The 24999-nt window shown below is 41.8% G+C and overlaps 1 protein-coding gene across 2 annotated transcripts in view; it reads left to right on the forward strand.

Annotated features, from left to right (window-relative positions):
- Positions 1-24999, forward strand: part of LOC128888481 (protein trachealess) — a 168045-nt gene that overhangs the window by 21479 nt on the left and 121567 nt on the right. For both annotated transcript variants that reach the window (XM_054145361.1, XM_054145362.1), the window contains exon 2: positions 20798-20830. In XM_054145361.1, coding sequence (XP_054001336.1) covers positions 20798-20830 — 33 coding nt within the window. The remainder of the gene's footprint in view (positions 1-20797; positions 20831-24999) is intronic.

Below are 24999 nucleotides of genomic sequence, written 5' to 3' on the forward strand. Positions count from 1 at the left end.
TTTTGAAATCGGTAAAGATATTTCGGTAATATCTGGGTCAAGAAGTCCGTTTCGTTCCAATTTATAGAATCACCTTTCAAAAATAAAATTCGGTCTGATTCGGACCAAGCGCAGGAGTCTCGCTTTTCGTCGAGTCGAAAATCCCGCGAAGGGTCCTTCTAATACTTACACCCTGTTGAAAGTTAATAGGAAGCAACGAAGAAAGTGCGCAAGTGGCCTGTGGGTGTTGTCGACGAGCTGGCTGCTCCTGGGGGAAACAGAGAGTAAAAAAAATGTTTCTACAACCCCTCGACAGCTCTGACTCCCTAAAGTCTTCGAAGCGTAACTTAGCATACTTTATTTGATTTTTTTGTATTGGATAATAGTCTCAGGTAATAGGGTGCCTGCGAGAACGTTGGGGTGGGGGTCGGCGAATTTTCACGCCCCCACTACTTGCATTAACAAATTTACATTTTTTAAATGGAAGGGTCGCGCTCTCGGGGTGATAACTTGCGGCCCATTTGTTCTTGGGAGAAATGAAACCTCCGGGCGACATTACGCCTTAATAAAGAATCGGAGACGTTTTAGACTTTGACCGTGCTTTGGTAAATCTTTCGATTTTTGTTCTTAGGAATAAGCAGTGGCGAGAGGAAACATTTCCATTTTTTTTTTTTTTTTTTTTTTTATGGAATGGGGTGACCGTTGGTGGTCTGGGAAATAATTGCAAAGTAGATCAAATGAATAATCTTATTTCGTAAGAATTTCTCGCTGTGTTATTCTCTGGTTAGTTTGGATAACGTTTGTTTGTTTTTTTTACACTGATCATTGCATCTGTTGGTCTAGTTTTGCTTGTTACAAATCACGAGTCTTGCACGTATATTTTTTCTGTATTACGTATGCACATCGTTATGTAATTCTAATTGCAAAGGCAGGGTTTGTAGTATAATATATATATATATAGTAATAAATAAAGTACCATAGTGCCCGAATATTAATACGAGTCGCTATATGCAGTGTATAAATAAAAAGGATTCGAAGTTTCGGACTCCATACGCGATGTACTTCGAGATGGATCAACCATCGTACCATGGATCAACAAACGAGATCTCGTTTCGTCGTGTTCTCTTCATAATTTGTCCGGTGTACCTTATCTCGCTTCTTAATGTTCGCGCATTTACCCTCCTATCGTATTAACCTTTTCGTTTAAGTACATATTAGGCTATGCCATGCGACCATTAGCATTACACGAAACCGCGGCGATAAAGTCTCTCTAGGTATTCTATGCGATCGTCCCGATACGTTTGAGCGGACGATCGACGTCCAGTTACGGACCAAACATGATCTCATTACCTAACGATTGACGGACGGCAGCGAGTCGAAGTTAATCGGTCTGAAAATGTTTTGGAGCGCGTCGAAATGTTACGTCGTGCGCTGTGCGTGCGCTCTGTGCAATTATTGCCAAGTATGCGCGCGGCAATAATTGGGTAGTCGCAAAGAAGTCGAGGATTTCGGTGTGCCGTGAGTTTAGTTTCATTTTTATTTATATCGAAGCGGTATCGAAGTACCACGAGAATATTCCAAATAAACTAGAGCTCTCCTCGTTTTCTGATTCAACGAAAAGGTATGCTTGCAGTCAACTTCGCTCTTATCTTAAGGACATTTATCCTTGGATTTTTTGTCGAAGTTTAGAGTCCTAGGAAAACGTATGAGGATGTACACGAATGGAAAAATATATAATTTGCATGAACATCCGCAGTTTAATAGTTAGTATCATGATCCAAATAAACTGGAACAATCTTCTCTAATTCATCGAGCAGGTACGCTTGAAGTCCTTCAACTCCAATCTTGTGTTGCAAGAACGATTATTCGTATTTCTTTGTTTTCTTTAGCTTGAGAGAATAACTAGAAGACATTGTAATTAATTGCTAACCAATAAATGTATATATGAATTTGCAAGTGCAAGTGATGCATTTTAACAAATTTACACACAATTATTCTTGGATTTCTTAGAACTGCTAAAGCTAAAGTACAAAGTAAAAATTCGATTGTATCTTATAAACTTGTCATTTGTCGTTTGTCATTTAATTCTTAAGATTCGAACAACACCAATCGGAACAAAACGAGAATTAAAACATCGACTATTGGAAGAATGGAAGTGTATTGCAATTAACTGCTTAGAAAAAAATTACATCGAATATGTCTAATCGATTGCGACGTGTAATTAAAGAAAAGGGCCATCCGACAAAGTATCAATATGTTGATTGATCGACATAGACGCATGACGCATTTCCTACGTACACCATCAAAATTCGGTAAGTGTCCGAATATTAATGCGACGCAGGAATACGAGTTACTGTACGTATTCGACGAGCAAAGAGGAAAAAAGAAGAGAGAGAAGGAAGAAGGCGATCGTCGAAGGGCCAGAATAGCGAGCAGAGGGCACCGTGGGGCGCGTATCAATCTAATAGTAATGAGCAGTGATGCCGAGCGGAAGACTTTGAAATATACATTATGCGGAGATTATGTTTATGCATGCGGGAAAGGCGGTGAGAGCATTTTTCTTTTGATATGCCTTTCGCGCCTTTCGCGAGGAGCATCCTCCGTGCCGCGGGATGAGATTTGAATAAAAGTATCTGCGCCCTGAGTCGCTCTGCCGGGGAGCAATTCGCCAGCTGCTTTTTACAACTGCGTGCTCTCATTAAATATGTATAGATTCGCGCCCCGAGCATGTTCCCCCAATTCGGCTCCTCTCTTATACACCTCTTCGATAATAGAACCGCGCGAACGATTACGAAAAACATATGTTTTTAAAGATTGCACGCCGCGGGACAAATATATCGCTCCTCCTATCATTTTTTTTTCGGAATCAGGCAAATTCCGTTGGGTCATTTTTTACTGTAACACGTTAAGCCTGGAAAGAGAGTCCCCGCGGAAATTTAAGTATAATTTATCTGTTTGTTTGTTCTTTCGTTATATTGCACGAATTTAGAATATTCATATTCCATCGTATCACGTCAGTTTTTCTACATTCGGTTTAGAGGAATATGTTAATTCGAATTCTTGTAATCTAGATTTTGTTCGTGTTACAAAGAATGTGTACGTAACAACCCAATATTTAACGTTCGAGTGAAACAATACGCGACCGAATCTGTAGCATCGTTACATAAGCAAATCCTGCAGGAAATTCTTAGCGAATTTTACACTGTTTGTTTACGTTGGGTCCCTAATCGATCACATTATGCAACGCAGGAGTTAGGTGTATAATTACTGATCGTTCGATTGCTATCGGCGATAACATTCTGTATGGACACGAGAAAATTTTAACTGACACCATTAAGAGGTTATACAACAACCAGATCTGTCACAAGCTGTAATAACGTAACATGAATGAATAATTTAGATAAAGCGGCTAATGGATAATTTATGGTAATGACTTGATTAATATTAATTGATAAAAATATGTATGAACTGATATATGACTTTATTATGTAAAAAGTTCACTGCACACTGCTGGTCACCGACTTAATTTATGTGTTTTCCCTCACGCTACAATTTAAGTTTCTTAGAAAAAGATATCTACTGCGATGCGCTAACATATTAAAAACTCGAAATGTTAAATAATTGATCAAGGAATTTTCTATCGTTCCCACGTCAAAGTGCTGAATTGAAGTTTTTTAGAAAAAGATATCTACTGTGATGCGCTAACATATTAAAAACTCGAAATGTTAAACAATTGATCAAGGAATTTTCTATCGTTCCCACGTCAAAGCGCTGTGAACGTTCAATTAAACGGACTGCAAATTTCAAACGTGTTCCCGCTAGACGCTCGTGAATCACCGAACGGAACTTCGACGTACATAAAAATGAATTACTCGCGCAGAACGAGATAATAATGAGACGGTCGGGAGCCGGTTCGCGTTGCTCAGAACGCATACAAATCCGAGGTGTTCTCCGCAGGAGTCGTCGCGATATTTCACCAGAGGAGCCAACACGGGGGCGCGGATTTCTTCGTTAAAATGCGATTTAAGTCTGAAATATCATCGGGTAGTAAGTTCCAGTTGAAACGACGTTAACCGTGAATTGCATAAATTACGTCACTTTCTGTTTCTCTCGATTCCAGCTTTCAACAAATTTATCGAAAGGGAGCGATCGCGTGTCCTGTTCAAAGAGGAAATACAGAAATGTGGAGGAGGAAGAATTCCTGATCAGAATGTATCGATGCACAAGCGAGAACTTCTTTTTATTTTTATGTACTATAATTTTTCTTTCTTTATTTTTTTTTTTTTAAGAATCAACACTTGTCGGATATTTTGTGCGTAAAGATGAACATTTTTACGAAAAAATAGAAATAAATGCTCTCGTGCATCGATGCAAAGTGCGCTGAATCCGATGATGCTTATTTTGACGAATAAAGTTAATTTGCACCAAAAGTACAGATGTTTGAATCTTCTCCACAAAATCGGACATTTCATACGCACCAACTTAATGCATGCATGAAAATCTACATTCTACCGATATTATCATACAATGTTCGAGACTTGATCCTATCGTTACGGGAAGAAATCGATACCGAACCGGCACGAAAGCCGATTTCTGCTTTCCTCGGATATCCAACTGATCCTCTCAACATTTCAAACTATAACAAACGCGAGAAGCAGAAAATCGAGTCTATTTCGCTTGAAACTAGACGGAGTCCTTTAGCCAGTCGGAGCAAAGTGGCCTATGAAACATAGCGATTCACACCGTTCCGAGCAATCGTTCCGGGCTCACCGAGTGGCTGTTTACGACCGAAGGACCATCATCGAGGTGCTCGATCGACAGGCGTTCGATATTTATTCAGGCCGCGAGCCACGCGAGCCGCGATATTACGGTTAAACTAGAGAAACGCGAATGTAGGTAAGCGGCGCGTCGTGCTCTCGAGAGAAGCATCGGTCCGACACCGGTTAGGTCGAGTTGAATCGAGTTGATAAGGTTAACTGAGAGATACGGGGGCGTAGGGAGGTCAAGTGACCATGTGGGCGGCACTGTACGTCGTCGCTGCATACCGTCGCGATTAACTGCGTGTAGGTACATACGTGCATTCGTATAAACGCGGCTTTCGGCCCGAGCGCGAACCTCTGATTAGACCGAACTTCCGATTAGACAGTCCCGAGAGCGCGTTCAACGCTTCGTTCGCGAACTTTGTCACCTATCGAGACACACGAGTGTTCCAATACGCGGAATTGGGTGTCCATCGACAAATCGTGATTTATTTTTGGCCCTTTTACGCCTATCTACTCTTGTTCGTGTCAGGTTATTGGATCCGATGTATTTTCATTTGAAGAGAGTGTGTTTTTAAAGAGGTTCTAAAGGGGCGATTGAAATATTTGATCAGTACGTGTAATGATTAAACTGAGAATTTCGTGCATGTATGGTGCAAAAGAATATGAAGAATATGTATTGATTAATATTGTTGGACAGTCTCGAACAATTTAGTATTAGTAAACACTATTTAGTGTTTTTTGACTCTCATGTTGAAGTCGTATGCAAAACGTAAAGAATGCGACAATTAAATTTATCGAGTTATATAAAGACGTATGATAATATTTCCTCAGGAATGTATGGTCATATAGACAATTTGCAGAATTGAACATTTCAATGAAGCCGATACATACGCAAACTGGTAATTGTAATTGTAACGTCTAGATTGAATAAATAAATATTGAACTTCGTTTGCTTGCGTGATAATTCAATATTTATTTATTGGACTTGTACAAACGGATATGTTCTGTCGTACTAACTAATTAACTAATATGTTAATTAACGATAATTAATTTTACTTTGTATATAAATTTCATTGATATTCTCAATTTTAAACAATCTACTGGTAATCTGTTTGGGAAAAATGATGAAACTTCTTTACGAATAGTTCACCGAACGGTTCGGAATATCTTTCGACCACTTCAAGTAGCTGGTTTACTGCATCATGTATAAAAAAAAAAATATGATTTGATAGTAATCGTAGATCTGTTATCATTAACGAGGGTTAATATCGTCAAATAAGAGGTCAGGAATGCATAGTTTGCGATCATCTGATACATAATTAGAGTAATAGGCATGTTAGCCAATTTAGAGTGCTTCAGCAGCGAAAGCTTTCTCGTAAACAAATTTCATCCTCTAATGGATAACCGCAATTTCGTTGAAAGACATTTATTTAAAATTCAGACGCGAGAATACTAACAAATGTAAAGGTGTCTCTCTTGTCAGTCTTACTTACATGAAAATCGTATTTTTAAATAATGATTTCCCAGCGAGTGCACGTAAGTTTTCATGTGAACGCGACTTAATCGCGAATAATTTTAAACAAGCAGCGCCAATTGAAAGGATGTCTGTGCCCGAGTGGAACAAGGGTTCTCTGCGTGTCCACTCGGTAATTCTCGTTCGAAAATGACGTTTCCTTATTTAACCAAACGTTCTTCGTTTTAAGCAAATATCAACTTATAGGAAATGATAAGACCAAGCTTTTGTGTATTTACAGTTTATTTACACGACGTTCAGTTTCAGAGATCAAAATTGAAAACTAAGAAGACCTTCTTCCTGAAATTCAATTTTTGCGAAAGAACCCATGACTTTTCAATTTTTTTTAAATTTTCGAAACCAAGTGTCCCATGAATGAACTGTAAATATAAACAAAGTTTCGTTTCGTCGTTCGCGAGTCAAAGGGTTAAACGTCGACGATACTACAACGAGTAGGCCAGCGGTATTCATCTATGAAGTCATTAAGCAATCAGAATCAGATCTATTCTACTTGCGTAGATTAACGATGGGGGTACGGTAAATATGTTCCCCAATGGCTACCGTTTAATGAGAACCGTTTATGTAGAAGTTAAGAGTCGAAACGAAATTTTCTTCCTAGTACTATTCGGAACACTATCTTCAAAATGTTCTCCCTAGTCACTGGATATACGCAGATTATTCAGTTTTAAGCTAATCCTGATGAAATTGTTCTGTATACATCTCTGACATAAATATATGGACACTTCTTCAATTGAAGTAAGTATTCACGAATTTTGCGAATCTATCAACGACTATAACTTTCGTTTTCATATTTACTTCGTATGCGACAGAGAATATATTTGACCAATAATTCATTTGATATCCCAACGGCAACAATGAAAAACAATTAATTCATCGATGCACGTGTGCTCTTGAAAGTTCTTTCATTAATTTCAGTGCGCTATATTAATTTCTGAATCGTATCCAAAGGAATAGTATTCCGCTCATTTCGTGTACACGAGATAAACAAAATAGTGTTTTTTTTTTTTTTAATTATTGCGTAACACTACCACAGGCACGAATAATCGAGTTTTAGCGGGTCCATTTTGTAGAAGGGTCCTTTACCGCAAATTAATCGATTTCCATCGATTGAAATCGAGTTGACAAACGGCCGGGGACAATAAGAGCGCAATAACGCGCCGCGCCTCGCTGCGCCGCGTCCGCGGTCGTTCTTTGCGTGTCTTGCTACCTGCTGCGACGTGGTCTTTCGCTGCATGGTGTGGTGGTGCATGCCGCCGAATGGGTGTCCTTTCTTGCGGGAACGAGTCTCCCGTTCCCTGAAGGGTTGATAATTCGCCGATTAAATTGAAAACGGCACAGCTAATTGTGCTGCGCCTGTATTATTCATTGGATCCGGCGGCGTGGCTCGGCCGGTTCTGTTCGGTACTTCATCGACGTGTATCGCGAAACGCTGTACTCGCGATGAAACACTAGCGATGGGATCAACCATATTGAAAGCAGCGTGTGAAACCCAGGGATGAAACCCTACGTACATCCGTGTATACATATACTGGCTACACGAAAATTATTTTATTATTCAAAATATATCTCGTGAAGCAACGTATCCGTTTGTGATTGTCACTTACATTTTTATGGACAGGACACTAAACATAGACTCATGCGAATATATTATTCCATTTTCCAGGCGATAAATGTTCCACTAGGAATCGATACTAATTGAGAAGTATCGTTCCCATCGCTACAATGCGCTGTCTCCCCGAAGTTAAAGCTCGCGATTTCGCCTTTTTTACTCGCACGGAACACGACCGAATACGGCGGTTATTTGAGAAAAACCGCGGCTTTCCTTCTGCTACCGCGTTCTTGCCGCGTACATGCGTTCGACTCGGTGTAATTGTTGGTCGTTTTTACCTCGTCTTCGGTGGGGTTCCCTTAATGCTATCGGAAATTTGTTGAATTACAACGTGCGCGACGTATTGGGCGAATAATGCGAACGGTTTTTTATTGTTATCGCGGAATCGAACGGAATAAGAAACGATTCGCGATGGAATAAAAAGGACAATTAATCTTTTGTATTGATCTTCCGTTTTACAGGAAAATAAAGGGGGTCAGACGAGGACAGCGAAAATATTTAAATTGAAAGAACGCTGACATACGATACATTCTTAAATGTTTCGAGAATTTAAAACATATATGTAAGTATATATATGTAATGATCTGAAAAGTGTAATAAACACGTTTATTTTAGCACTTTATGTGTTCTAAAAATATGGCAGAAGAGAATAGAATTTTATTTCTATTTTTGTCCTTTGTATAACAAGTGTAGGCCACGATACGTGTACCCCTCTGTTTTCAAACACATTAGTACCAGCATCATCAAATAAAGAAGAACGAGAAACGATATTATTCCTTTTAGTGTAAGGAAAACCTTTATCAAACAGTACGCTTGAAGACGACCCAACAACCATGTCCCTATAACTATGTCCCTGATAAACATTAAAATTAGACCATAGAAGCAGACAACGAATACGTCACACCGCCTGTATCATCCAATTCTAACCTCATCTAAAAACATAGAGAATCAAACCTGGGACAAATTCAAATTTGCTCCCGTATTTTTGAAACCTGTCGCCACCATTTCTCCTTCTCCGCGTCCAGTGATCTTTAAAAAAATAGAAAATAACGATGCGACAGCCGATCGAAGTCCTCGCATGCCTTCCTAGCCCGAACCGCAAGAAACGTCGCGAGCATGATCGCCGGAATTATCCGTCGTCGACCGTGGACGTTTATTCGGACGCAGTCAAAGTAGCGTTTCCATTTGAAGCGGCAGTTATTCGTTCACGGTGGATCGATTAACAAGCTTCTTATCTCGTTTGAGGATTTTTATGGCGAACGTTACAGCTCGAGCATCGCTGTCCACGGGGAGAAAACATCGTCGGCACCGCGGCTTAAAGACATGATCCGGCGAGTAATCGTCTTTCGTGCCCGAGACCCGATAAAAAATCCAACGATACGAATCGCCGCGGCCCCGGCGCCGATTAGCCGCGGGCCACGAATTGCCCGTCCAACGTTATATCGTGCAATTTTTATCAGATCTCAAGTACGATCACCGTACACCGTACGGGAAATTATGCGTAAGACTTATCATCATTTGCGTCGAGTGTTTATCTCGCCGCTGGACCTGGTTCGGGGTGATCCGACTCTATTCTGGCGGGACAGGAACTTTGCCAAAAGTGGAAATTCCTACTATTTTCTGTTACACCTGGATTTGTGTAACGATCATGCCGTGAGAAAATTTTGATACGAAGTAAGTATAAGTAACCGAATGGAAGACGTCCTTAATTTGTCACTTGGTAGATTAAGAATCGTAGAAATTCATAATAGGTCTCCGAAAGAAAAAGTTGAATATTTGTATGCTTTAACCCTTTGCGATCCTATGTTTAGCGAGGTTTAATAAAAATGTACTGAAATCAGAAAATTCGGAGGGTGCAAAGGGTTGAAATGTCGAGTACCAGATAAATATTCGTGAAAATTTCCACGAGACTTGTAATATGAAATTGTATTTTAAGAGACTTGAAAACTACATAATCTAACGCTTGTTGTAGTGGCCTAATCAAAGTTCACGAAAATAAAGTCGAAGCTTACCCCCTTTGGCAGCGAACGGCTTATATACACGGTCCCGAGAAATGGCCTCGTACAAAATATTTTATATTCTATGTTACATTACTAAATTGTATAAGATCCATTTTGTCCTATCACTTTCTCTATTTGTAAATATTTATGAATATGAACACTGTGACACGAAATAACGGAGTGCAAGTCATCTAAGAAATTTTTGAGACAGCCTAATAAATGTCTCTGAGTCCTAAAGTCTACTATCATCCCCATCCATACGTCCCTCGCCCCCACCAAGCCTACGCCACTCCCTCAAAAGTCTTTTTTCCACGGTTCGCCTGTACATTTCACGGTCGATCGTTTAGAAAGCTATCAGCGCCACGAGGTGCGTACAACGCCGTTTCTCCAAGCGACAAACCGATGCAAAGTAGCCCGAGTCGCCTTATGTTTACGAAACGGCCCGTTCCGCGACGTTTCGCGAAAGATTTCAATGTAGCCAGCCACGAAGGTATGCCATGATGCTTCCCTGCTGCCGCGTAATCTCGAGTTTCGGATGTTAAAATCGCGTTCCACGTGTGTTATTAGGGCCGATTATCATCGAGCCGCTCGGTGCGCGAGCAACCATATTTCGGAATCGTTAGGCGCGATGTACGAGGCCGCGCGGTTATTATTAATAACAATTCGACGACCAACGTAGTCCCGACGGTTTTCCACAATCCCGGTCGTAAAATTACGCTCTCTCCGGGGCGGATCGGTTCGTGGCCACGAAACGCTCGCCAAATAGCGCCAATGGGGCCATTTTGGAGCCAGTTGACTCCGGAACTTCTCGTTTTCTGGCCGTTCGGAGCTGTGACACGGGCGTCGTTCGGCTCGTAATTGATTGTCTTCTGTTTATGGTCGTATAGTTAACGTGGACGAGTTTCGAATACCGCGAAAAGTAGGCGTCGCGTCTAAAGGGGTTTATTAACAGGCTTTCTGTCTTTTTCTTGGGGGCATTTTCGGTGGAAGTTCTCCAGGATGGGTATTTCATATTATACATAGTTAATATATATATATATATATATATATAATATAATATATATATAATATTATGTAGTTAATCATATTAGATTAGTCTGATTTTGTCATCTATTGGGTGGATGGCCTAGGCTGCTCGTGGAATACAGTTAATAGATTAGTGGAACTGACGAAAGTTTAAATGAAATAAACATATGTACTTGTTTTTTTAAATATGTACACGTGAATATGAATTTAAATAAAATTTTTAGCAGCAAAGACTTGATCGTTGGTTTCAAAAAATAATGAATTCCATAAAATGAATTATGACGGAGTAGTGTTAAAGAATTATCTTATTTATCTCTGAATAATTACGAAATACTGCGATAGTATACTCGCATACAAAAACTATTTTCGATATGCATTGATTTTATAAGAAATACATTGAAATAATCAACTGACGATTGAAACCTATTGTTTTGTTAACAAAAAATGCTTTAATCTAAAAGTTACAGACAGTAGCCTCCTAACAAGCCTGACATTCGCAAAGGTTGTTTATTACTGCAAAAATAATGTTATCTGTTTGGTATGTCACACCTGAAACTGGGAGAAGTTAATTAGGCTTGGGTATTTATGCAAAGCGTAGCGGCCACTGTCCTCACTGATAAGTTAATGATATTCAGTATCACTGGTACAAGCTGCTTCGAACACACCACTTGCCTATCTTTTGTTCTATCTTTCTCTAATGCTTTGAAACTCAGCTTTATGCACAATGCTATACGTCTCTGGTGTTATATAGTCATTTTCACGATGTGATTTTTCAATGTGCGTATCGGTGAAAAAATGTTATTTTGAATGTCAATACTTTCCAGCAGTAGAATGACTCGATAATAGAGTCGATGAACCTAACAATACTCAAGATATCTAACAATACCGATGATAAATTATTTTCATTTGTGTAACTGTCTTCATAATTCACTTATTAGGGATGCCAATAGTCTGTTGGGGGACCACAGGCTCCTTCATAGCTCGGGTACCTCGGGATTGCTAAACCCGTACTGTAGCTATAATCGAATACAGCTGCAGCCCCTGAGGGCTAGTTAATAAAATACAAACTATTAATTCGATATTCGGTTATTCCTAGTAGCAACAAATTCCAAAATAAGACTCTCAAGATAGACGAGCAATAAATTTCAATAACGAGGCAAAAAGTTCAATAAGAGAAGACGCTAAATACCGTACTCTCAAGAATGTTGAAACGCTCTCACGTTGGATTACGAAAAAAGACTAATTCGACAAGGACCAATCAACGCATAAACGTAGCACTCGCAAAATTCAAACTCAAAGCAAACTCAAGGCATGCAAAAATAAATAGAAATAATTACTAATTTCACCCAAAAATTTGCAATTAATCATTTGCCTCGGTCGTCCGAAACGATCATTCTCTGTTAAAAAAATAAATAAAATTCGTGAAGAATTCCGAGGTTCTCGGACGCGGTAGCCGGTCGTTCCACTTCCAAGTAAATCACGTCGAGCACGGTGTTCCGGTCCTGACCACGCAAGCGTTCTCCCACGTATGAGAGACGACACGATTCGTCTCACCGGCTGACGATCCCGAGAGAAACGCATTAAGTCGTCGGGTAAGGCCAAGTCCGCGCTCGAAATATCGCCGGGGCATAGATAAGGGGTCCGAGGGAAATCTGCGAACGAAAACGAGGCGAACGAGACTGTCCTATTACCGGGCAATACGGTAATGAATCTCCGATCGGATGCAAATGAGGCAATTCCAGGGGAATATGGTAGAGGTCGAGTAACGCGTCAGGCCTAACCGGCGAGGATGGGTGGGGAGTTGGAGAACAGTTGGTGTGTATCGTGGGGCCCGTGTAAAGGGTCGGGGGCAAGGGCCCCGTGGCCCGGGGGCACGTGCACGCACGCATACATTAACACGCGCGTGCTCCTGACGGACCGCGAGCAGCCGGGCCAGCCTGGTCCCCAACACACGCAGACGTTTAGGCGCCACGGCCTTCGAGCCAATAAATCCACGCTGCCTCATTACTAAGCTTGTCTCTTTAATTGAAATCTCGTGTTTTTCCAAACGCCCTTTTTTTGCCGATCGCGAGTTCCCAGCTTTTATTTAAACTCCGCGACACCTTCGCGATATCTTTCCACGGGCGCTCCCGACGAGATGCCAACCGGCGTCCTCTTCTTGTCCCCCGCCGCTGGTACCACGATTTATGCGTCTCATTCGGCCACTGTACGGCCCGTGATCCGTTTCATTCTCTGCTCGCTAATCGGTTCGTCGCGTCCTGGAATCGCTTTTTGAGCGAAACGCGTCGAAGGTCGCCGAGCTGTGCGCGACTCGCTTCTTGCGGGGATTAGGCGGGAATTGGAGTCGGTTCCAGAAACTCGGGTACGTTCGGGGTTGGAGTCGGTTATTTTAACGAGTAGACCAGGCACGACGGAAGATCGTAACACACTCGAAGGAAGTAGACGATGAAGTTTGGTATTCCTTCTTTGGGATTTTACTTTTTATGATCGACATTGTTATTAAAGAGAGCCAACAACTGTAAACAATTTTTTTTTTGGATATTTGACAAACCTATTGATTGTATAAATGAATGAACCATTTTAGTGTTGACTCAAGAAGGCGAACCTAAACGAGGAATACGGATAGCGAGTGATGTAGTTGGATTAAGAAACAGAGAAAAAATTAATTGTTGAAAATAATATCGATAATGTTTCTTTATATTATCAAGAAACTTCTAATCGTTGGTTACCCTTTCCAATTCACAAATAAAAAAGAAAAAAATCCACTCTAACGTAATAATAATTTCACGTAGAATAATTCGAATAATCCGTCCACCTTAATTGTCGCCAATTGTCCCACCTCTCGAATCGCTATACCGCGCGTGAGTTAGCCGGAGAACGAAGGACCCAATTTTTACGTGGAACGACGGAAAGTAAAAAAGCTTGTTCGATTATGGCGTGAAGGTATATCGTGACGCAATAGGAGGGGAAAGCGACATTATCGAACGGAACGCACCAGCGGCTATTCCCTTTCGAAAAGTTGATTTCAATCCCATCCATTTTTATAGGCGCAAAGTGATTTCTATATGTATTTCGCAACGGGCTGGGAATGTCATAACGCGTGTCAATCGGGCGCGTTTCTTATCGACGGGAGTCGATCGCGTTCGAGCACGACCGAGCTTTTTATTCGTGGCTAGCGGAGCGTAATCTTAACCAAGTTAGCGTAAAAAGACTAATCACTCGACAAGGAGGCTTTTTCGACCGACCGTTGAAAGCAACGGCGAATACACGCGTACGCGAGGAAACTCGCCGTGGAATTGGATGATTTTGCGCCGTTGGACTAAGAGCGAAAGGCTTTTTTAACGTCGATTGTTATCGAGTCAGGCGCGAGGACTGAGAATTTCTTTCGTACTCCAATTTTCGAACGTTTCGACGAATTGAAATCTGTAATGATTGAATATCGGGATATTTTATAGGTTGACTAAGCCGTTTGCATATTCGAAGTGCAGTACGATTTTGTGACGCAACTACTTTCTGTTAAATTAATTCAACCGAACCTTAATGTGCGTTTAAATAATGTTCCTATACAATTTTTCGGGTAAAAAGGGTTATTATTTATTAAGAACCCTTATCTATCTTATATTAGTATTATTTATATGTCCGAGTAAATCTTTCATTTATCGAATAAATAATATATCTTACGATATCGTATCGTGAAAGTCATTTGGAAGTTCATCAGAAGTCTAAGCAGTCGACTCAATTCTTATAGAATTTCTTAATTTCATCTGAATTTTCGGAAATGGTTTTCGATTCGAATCTATATCGACAGTTTTAGAAACGCCCCAACGCAATATACGAATGAGTGTCGCGTTAAAAATTTCAAAAAAAAAAAAAAAAAGAAAAAAGAAAGAAAGAAATAAATGTATTTACTCTTACGCATATTTTGTATCGTTACAGGGAATTTTGATTTGATATAAAAGTCGACGAATATTTTTCGTTGATAATCATTGTGCTACTACAAGAGAGCTCCAGTTTCGTTTCTAATCTTTCATTTCTAGGTTGGTAATTCTCTTTTACCACAAAAAATAATACCAAACGATCCAAAAATTCGTTGTCCCAAACTACGTAAATTTTCCGAATTCAACAAAGTCCTTTGGCCGATACCTTTTTTTTAAAGATGTACACTTTGGGGAAAACGCAAGAAGAAATCGACATGTCGAAAGTTATAAACTAGAACACCGTCTTAATTACCTTACGCAGTCCATCAGTTTAACATCCGAGAGAAATATAAACCTGACCGAAGAAAAGAACTCGGCGACCGCCGAAAACACGCACCGATGTCGAAACCGTCGATATCAATTTATCTCATCGGAAAATAATCGCCGAGTGGTGCCCACGGCCGAGCCGAAAGCGACCGCGAGCCGCAGTCGCATGGCGGTTTGCTCGTTAAAGATCACAGCTGAAATATCGCGGGCCCCGTGTTCGGTTATATTTGAGCCCGGGACTTCTGGTTACGTGTCCTCCGGGCTGTCGTCGTGAAAAAAGTTTGAGTCTCTCCGCAAAGACAGCGTCCTGCGGCGGTCAGTGATCCTGGCGTCGGCTCGTCCGCGGCCTGTTTCGTTTGTAGGGGTTGGGTGTACTTATATTCAGCACGGGCGCACGATTCGACGTTCCACGTTCCATGGCAGCTCGGTGACGGACCCGCGGCGGGGAGCATAGCTGGCGCATTATCACATACGTTAAGTTTTTCTGGCTCTATTGGCCCAGAGCGAGGCCACGAAAAACGACTGATTAATCGAACCAACACGGCGAACATTCTTGCCCCCGAGCCGGCGTACACGATCGACGCCGACGCGGACACAGCGCCCGATGGAGCTGGCCAACCAGCATGGTTCGGAACACCACACCCTGCGCTCCTACATTCGCACGGATGTCGGGAGAAGAGACACGAGCGGGCCGACAGAAAAACCCCACCAATACCATCGGGGTCGGCCAAGTTTCGCCGATGTCTTCGAACGAAAACCGGAATGCGTTTCTTCGTGGGCCCCCGGGGGTATCTTTCGAACTCACAATTAACGCGGTACAATACCATGCGCGTTGCGCACCGATAAAAAAAACTCACGGCGGATCGACGGGCACTCGGTCGATTGGTGTATCGCCGGTGCTCACGGCGATCGGGATCGGTCAGACCGATCGGTTTATGACGCGGACGTGACCGGTTCCCTGCTTTTTGGAATTCTGGCCATTTTCGTGTGCGGTGGAATTTTTGGTATTTTTTAGGAGCTGGATCCTCGTTAGAAGCTGGGGGATTGTGGTTGTTTATGTTGGTGTTTTTGATACGTTTGGGGCGGTGGATATTCTTTCGATAGCTGCGAAGTGTTGGGATTTTTATTATTCTTTAGATGGTACGCTTTCGTTGGAAAGTATCGGAGCAGGTGTCATTTAGATTTCTGACAGCCTTCGGAAGTTATGCTTGCTGTCAGATCTTGCAAGAATTTCGTTGACGCGTTCCGTGCCGGTCTTTTACGATTAAATAAACTCGTTTTTAACGTACGCCTTGCAATTTTTCAGCGATACAAAGCCATAATAATTAGCAAAAAGAGATAAATTTTAATACGTATTAGACGACAAAGCAATGAATTCAACTTTTACGGAATTATTTTAACAACCACATGGTCGAACGTTTGCTCTACCAGAATTCTTAACGTCCTGAACGGAAAGTTCAACGGGGGTTGTAAACGCCCCACGCGGCACGGAACGTGTTAACTCACTTGAATCTATTTACAATTATTAGACTGCGGATGTTCATACATCGATGACAAATGAAAACGTGGGAAAAGTACGAGGACAAATACAAAACTGTATAAAATATCAACCAAAAACTACATGTTACACTCTTTCAAAAACAAGATATATTTACGTCTAAATCTAGATTGTTCCTCTAAATATTCGCAGTCTAATAATTACTATCCTATTCCCAGAAACGTACGTCACCAAACGATCCATTTCAACCATCCCCGAAGACCCGCTCCCTGAACTTCCGACTCGACTTCCTCCGAAACTCCTTGCTACCTCTCGTCGCTCGCTATTCGAACACCGTGAAATCCGACCGAAAGACTGTAAATTCCTGCTCCGAGGCAAGAATGTAAGATCACGGTCGGTGCCACGTGTCGACGAGACGAAACAGATCGGAAGACGGGCTCGTGACGGAGGCGTACCGCGAACGTGTCCTACGGGCAGTCATAATACGTGGACGGGGGCGGCGGGTTTGCATCCACACGTGGCGCGATCACGCTGCCAACGGAACGGTGTAAAGTTTAACTTTGGGTACACCGGCTGCGCGGAATGTCTGTCCCGAGGACGGGCTGCTTTCTGATCGGCCGTGAGGCCACGGGAGGAACGACAGTTTCGGGGGTGAGGTCGCGGGGGTGGCTGAAACGTAGAAACGACCGTTTCGCTTCGACGAGGGGGATGCGGATACGCGCGACGTAATAACTAAGCGATGTGTCGGCATAACAAGCGGCGTTTTCGGTCGCGGCCGAAAGAAAAATCTGGGAAGTGTGGAAGTTTCCCTGCGGCAGTTCACGCGCGTTTTCATCGGGTAAGGTCGTTACGCTTCGGAGAACCGCGAGTCTCGATTCGTCCCGGACTTGTGCGGGTTGAGGAGAAGCATGAGCTCGAATGGTTACTATTTTTCAGGAGGATATGTTAACTTTACGGTGCGCGTTGACGCACATATGCGTCAACTGCATTTTTCTTTGATATTTTATTACGCAACAGCATAAACAACAACATATGCGCTGTTTCTAACAGAAATAAGATATCTACGTTATGAAAAGGTCACAGAAGATTGTTAGCAAATTTTTGTTTTATTCTTGGCAGTAATTATAATTATAAAAAAGCTAAACGTACGCATACGCGGCCAATGGCGTGAAGAGGTTAATTTGACGATTTATCGCATAATTTAGAAGAATGTACTTTGTTCTATTTAGTTGGGGCTTTAACCAGACATGTTAAGCACACTTTACAGAAAAAAAACAAGACACAGTTTTTAATTATGAATCTCACCCTCCCTCCTGTATCGTACTTTTCACGTAAAAATAACCATTGAAATAATAAACGAACACTTATAATGAAATTTCTTAGTGGTATAACGTAACTATAATACATTGTCCTAAAGTGTCACGGATCAGTATTAATTTGCATCTTGATTCATTTCAAACAAAATAATTCGTCTCTAGAGATATTCCATCGGTTTCGCAGTGCGTGCAACTGCTGAGTCTTACTTCCACTTTCCTTTCTTTTCGAATATTCCCCTACCGACTAAATTATGCGTTGCTCGAAGGACTTCTGCATGCTGTCCATCGGAAGAAACGTTCTATGAACGTTAACTGTCTTCCTCCGCGGGTCTTTTGGGGGACAAAATACATGATAATTTTCGAACATTATCCCAAGTGGTTAATTCGTGTTACGCGAAGTGGAAAAATAAGACGCAACCGCCTATTTCGGGTGAAATCATTCGCGTTTCGTTCGCGGGTCGATTACAGAGCATGTGGCTAATAAAATTTGAGTAGCTGGAAGACTTCATCATCGATATCGCACGCAAATCAACCCGTAACCTTCAATTTGCTGCACGCGATGCGAATTATCAGTGTAAATTTTCTCCTCAAATGATACCGTTTGCCCTCTTAAGGACCCGGAATGAAAAACGAAAGGCTACCGACGTATACGGAAATTGTCCACTTCCGTGACTTAATGTCGAAGCTATTTAGTCTCTAAATATATTTTCCTGCCAAAATATGGCCATTGTTTCTATTTCACGGATCATAAATTAAGTAAAGGAAGGTTCTCTAGACATGGACAACTGGCGTGGCAGGACAGTCAAAGGTCTTCGACTCGCTCGTAAAAAAGTAACACAATTATAACGTATCATGTAAATTATTGGGACTGTTTCCCTGTACAGTTCGAATTTCATTTTTCATTTAAATCGTATACCTCGCTTTACTGACTGGCGGTGCATTATAGATTCTAGCAAGAAGAACCCGTTAACGATACCCGATTAGAGGAAAAAAGCAAAGCCATCCAAGTACCTGATACCAGCATGAAAAAAATAACTCGAGAGTCGTCGGTATCAGGTACCATACCAAGCCTTATGGAGTCCCTTACCGACGCTATAGCATATCGAGTAACTAAACAACGTAGAAAACGTTTCCTAAAAACAGCGCGGCCCAACGATCATCCCCGAAGCTAAACTCGAAAAGCGTCGAACAAGAAAAAGGGGAAATACTAGGAGGGCGAGTGAGAGTAAGATCGAGGGGGGCGCGGTGTCGCGAGATGAATCAGAAGGTGCGAGGAAAGTGGGGCCTGTCAACGCGACATGATTTAAAGCCAAATATTACGACAGAAAGCACATTTCTCGACGGTCCTGCCGAACCCCTCTGCGAAGCAACGTGGGCGGGGGTTGGCAGCGACACAAGGGATGAGCCCGGTAAGTCGTGCAGATATGTTGGCCACGGTTTATTACCGGGACGTCGGAATGGCCCAGCCTGCAGGAACATTGATTTAATGCGGGAGTAATTGGGCGACCGGACGTCTCTATGAGCACGCCACCTACCACCGCTAATGTGTTCCCGCCCTTCTAACCTTTCGGTTAACCACCATGCAAGCGAGCACGCTTCCTTTCAACCCCGCCACCGTTCTCGCCTCTCTCCACCCGCGGCACGTGAGAAAGGCGAACGCTTTATTGCTGGTTTTATTGCCCGGCGAGTTTTAGCCGCAGTTCGGATCGGCTTATGGCGCTTATTAAACTTTGATGTCACCAAATCGCTCCGACGAACCCCCCTCCGCGGCTAGGGTTGTCCGTGGCGTGCATGCTTAACCGATCTAGTGGATCGCCGAGGAGCCAGGACCGAGGCGATGGGAATTTCTTAAGGGGGTACTCTAGTCTGGAAACTTTCAAAATGTCGATTTCTCGTTGCGTTTTCTCAAAGACGAAGACCTCAGCGAAAATCGTAACTCTCGATTGGGTAAACGGATTTCAGATTAGCGAATCGCGAAACTGCGTGTCTTCGAATGAAAAATTTGTAGAAAAATATAAGTCTACCGAACAGAGTCTATTGTTTAGTTCTTTTCGAGGAGAAGATATGTAAATGCTGCCTAATATTAAAAAAATTCGTAGCTCTTTTAATATTAGACATCTTGGTTGGAATTTTGTTTCATTGTAGATCTCATGGAACCCTGCGAAAAGCACGTAGAAATCTTTTCTCTAAAGTGAAACTCCAATTGTTTAAAAATTAAAGAATGACTTTGTCAAATTCTCCATTGGGATGTTTCGTTAAACATGGTATATTAAAAATTTCAGACTGTGTCTTTCGCAGTATTCACAGTTTCGGCATTGTTCATTTGTCTGTTCTTTATACGTTTGACGATATCAGATTCTGTAGATCGCACAGGATCGAGAATGATGATGTAAGAACTCGCGAAGTGAAAAGCCTGCAAATTCGTTCGACAGGAGGCTGTGTCAAGGGTTTTGCGCGGGACGAAGTCGAACGAAGTGAAGTCTATGGCCGCGTTCAACCGTGAGATTAGCCTCGCGCGCAATTTACGACGGCGATCTTATTCACGGCTGGGCTTTCATATAAAAGCTTTTTCCTGTAAGCTGCGATACGTCCTTCGCGGTAAAAGGAAACGTGCGACGACCGCGAGACGTAACAAATTAACGCTGGCTATTTGTTAACGAAAATTTTACAACTTTGTTGATACTTGCGAAGTAAGAGCGAGGGACAAAATTGTCCAGTTTAAAAAAAATAAAAAATTACTCTGTTAACAGAATAATTGTTAAAAGTATCACAGGAATGGAAATGATTTTTTCGTAGAAAAATAATACAAATTCCTCTGATTGTTTCAGGTATCGAGATGACGCTCTCTGTTGGACAGACAGGTAAGAAGATCGATACAATCATTTCGATTCATTTCAAAAAGAAACCACAGCTATGTTCCTATTCGCATCGTTGTTAGGACGAATTGAACCAATTGATATTAGAATAGAAAGGATGAAAATCCTCAAAAGAAATTCAACAACTCGTTTCGACGACGATCAGAAAAATATCTAGATCGCGCGTGGATCGACGAATTCCCCGCGAGCCTTGAACTGATACCCGTGAAATTAGAGAGACCAGCAAACGCAACGTTCCAATGCGCGTAGAGGTGTTAGCTGTCGGAGAGGAGCCGCGGAAGGGGTTTTAACGCCGTTTTAAACCATCCGTTCGAACTTTCGATTTATTCCCCTTTTGCGGATCGGTCGGGAAGAGGAACAGAGAAAGGCAGACGGCTAGGGGACATGGGTAGAGAAAGAGGGAGACGTAAGGAGCGAAGGTGCAAAAAGAAAGGCAGAAAAGGAAGCAGAAAAGGGGAACAGCTAGGGATATAAAGGAGCACGGGAGCGAGGTGAATAATACAGAGAGATTGACGTCGCGACGCAATTCCATTGTTCAAAGTGAGTACAGAGCGGAGCGGTCGCAGAAGCAATGAGCAAGGCAACGAGCTTTGCCACGAGGTTCTTGCCCACCGGTATAAATCAACTCGCGAGTGACCAAACCACTCCGGCCATACGATCCGCCGTATACACCGGCTACATCAAATTAGCGACACTTCTTTCGAGCGACATGTCGATGCCGGTTTTTTGCTATTCGCGGAATACTTTCTCTCCGCTCTGACTATCCGCGACTTCGATTTCATCTCTTTCTATTCTAAATAATGATACGGTGCCCGGTTCGTTCGAAACGACATGGTCTATTTAGAAACGATTATTAAAATGGAAATAGATAGACAGATGAATGAATAAATGTTCCAAATATAGTTTTGGTTGCTCGATAAATAATTCTTGATTAAAAATTGATAAACGAAATAAAATCTGTGTTGATATGCACGATATCATAAATAACTCGATAAATAATTCTTGATTTAAAATTGATAAACGAAACAAAATTCGCGTCGCTACGCATGATATCGATACCATGAAATAATCCTTGTAAAGGATTGTTGTGGATACTAATATTTTTATAAAACCCTTTGACTACGAGACGGTTTTTGCTGGAAATTCTGAGAGGCGTACAGGTATGAATGTTAAACAAATATCAGCTCGTAAGAAATGATAAGACGGAATTTTTTGGAAAAATTGAGAACTTAGAAGACCTTTCTCTTGCGATTCAATTTTTGCGAAGTTCTAACTTTCCGATTTTTATTTTCAAAACTAAGCATCCGATGAATAAACTGTAAATATAAAAAAAGTTTCGTCTCATCGTGCCCTGTAGGTTGATATTTTTTTAAACATTGATTCAACAAATACAAATATTTCTCTGAGCCGCGTGATGGGGATGGGTGATTCGGCTCGTAATCGAAGTGGTACAATAAAGACATTAGCAGAGGACAATTTATTACGACGAACGATCGGTAACACGATTTACTTCAATGAACGAGTTATAAAAAGACGATCCCGATGAATTACGAACAGGCGAATAAAATATGCGCGATCAGCGACGGTGTATAATATGCGAAGCCGTTCTTTTCACGATGGAATCTCACTGGCCAATTAACACTGGCACTCTTTACCAGGGAGATTCACCGACGTCTCATAAGCGAGCAAAACGATCGAGAGATATGGCACAAGCTAACCGCGATAACGTCGCGAGAGTTATTAATTACCGCGGATCGGATATTCGCAATTAGCGTCGGATCAGTTTTGGTTAATTACGTAGACTCGCGCGATGTCATCAATTACTCCCTACCCCGGACTTCGAGGTCGTTTACAATAGGTACACCTCGAGTGATGCCCGATTCTTGAATCTTGTAAATTTCCATTCACCGTCTTTACCAAGTTAAAGCATTCGTGGCGCGGTGTTACAGGCTTACAGTTGGAAATTTATTTTTGGTTAAGGATTAGGACTTCAGAAATCGAAATATTCATTTTCTATGAGTTCATCGTATAAGTATGATTCGAATATTTATGTTTTATTTTATGGTTTGAACAGGTTTGATATTTCTATTTCTAAACTATACGGTATATTGTGTTTAAGAGAAAACAACTCAACGGTAAGATTTGTATACAACTTACGACGACTCAGCTACGATAATGGCGATGATGTTCGTTGATGATGTTCTCGTCGGAGGGAAAGCACACGCGCGCGCGCGCGCGAAAGAATTATGATTTACGTGATAAACGGCTAATTAATAATTACGAGAAACAAAGATTTAAAATTAAAATAAGGTTATTCAACGAGGAATACGAGTCATTGTCTATCACGCACTTTTCACAGTCAATTTACTTTGATACGGCAACTCTGCTCTAAACTAATCGCTCGGACTACTGTCACGCGTTCACGGCTGTACGATGAGATCTGATCACGGGTCGTGCCTCGCTCGAGCATGTAAACTTCGTCGAACGTTCCAGAAGGTTCGAAGACAAAGGATTTAGGACCACGTAATCGTTAGTAAGTTGTAGAAAAAAAACCGTCAATATTCCTCAACTTGGTACGCCCGAGAATTCGGTGTTTACAAGTCATACCCCGTCTCGCGTCTCGCGCTACCAAGCTGCTTGCCGCGTCCAAGCGACAACATTGCGCGAGGACGAAGCACGAAGCTGTTTCGTGACACGTTTTAGCTTCCAGACCGTTTGAAATGAAAAAAATGGCAAAAGAAATGCTTAAATCCGGTTTAAGGATTCGTAATATTTACATGGCTCCATTTCAAGGAATATCTGGGATATTTCAAGGAGTAACTGTCGTATGGAATGTTTAATAGAAAAGCGAGTAATGTTTACGTATGACTTGGTGCGCTTTTCCTTTACCACGTTGCGTGAACATATTTATTACATAATAATTAACGCATAACGTTCGCAAGATGCAACGCGTACATGCTATTTATATTTTACAATGTTTTTCCGCGGCCGCGGTAACGGTAAAACTATCTCGAACGCATTCCTGCCGACGAGATGAAAAAACAAAAATTTTAAATATCGGCACGTAACAATGGGAGGAGTACCGAGTTAAATGTCCGTCGATTATTTAAATACGCACATTTATTTTAAACGTTCGGGATCGTCTACGCTGGCAGTAATTCGCGATAAAAAGAAGAAAAATGTCGTCGCGAAGTATCGAAATAATTTATACGCGTCGTTAATGAGTTGTTTTTGAAAGAGATCGTTAGAGACGGGTGATTTATAAGTGGTGAAACAAAACTATTAAGGACGGGAATTCGTAAAGCGGGCAATCTGCGGAGGCTCGTTTCGAGGCAGGTTAATAATTATTGAACTATCGATTAAATGTTCGGCCAGGCTGATTGATCAGCGTTTATATCGCGAATACATCGGCCGCGTTCGATCCCTACAATTTTCAACCGGGTGCCCATCTTTCAAGTGCATCGCGATCTTTTAACTTTCCAGCGCGAGCTACCATGCTGGCCTAATGGCGTTGTTCAGGTATATTATCGGTAATGAATAAAAAACGTATCTGGATTACGGCTCCGTGTGTGCCCACTTCTTTTCGAACCGGCGATTTATTGCTTAATAATTCTAATTAATATTACCGCTGAGTGAATACATTTCATCGTGTTACATCGAGAGTTTCTTGTGAAACGTGCCCGATTAGGTGTTTTTTTTCTCTTCGCGTACATAGTCCGATCTTTTGATTGCCATTCTTCGTCAATTTGAAAACTCAGAACAATTGTTATTTCGTTGAAATCTGTTCCGAGTAAGGAATGTTAGCTTGTGAGGTTATTAAAGTATTTTCCGAAATGGACCGAGAAAATTTGACCAAAGGATCTATTTCTAAAGGATGCTTGCTTTTGTTGGTTGAATACGGAGTCTTTCGCGATGTTTAGTTAATCCTTCTCCATTCGATCGTAAAAAATTCTGTTAGTGAAAATTCAGTCACCACAAGCGATTCTCCGCTCTTCGTCAACGATTTTCGCCCCCCTTTCGAGGTCCCCCAGATCCGGCAGCGCTCGCAGGCACAATTCGACAAACGGTTCCGCGCTTCGCCACCGATTCCCTGGACCCCCTTCTCTCTGGTCTCGAACTTTCCAGATCGGCGGGACTAATCGCGGCCATGATTT

Source organism: Hylaeus anthracinus, unplaced genomic scaffold (genome assembly GCF_026225885.1).
Source record: "Hylaeus anthracinus isolate JK02 unplaced genomic scaffold, UHH_iyHylAnth1.0_haploid 11994, whole genome shotgun sequence".
Classification (NCBI taxonomy): domain Eukaryota; kingdom Metazoa; phylum Arthropoda; class Insecta; order Hymenoptera; family Colletidae; genus Hylaeus; species Hylaeus anthracinus.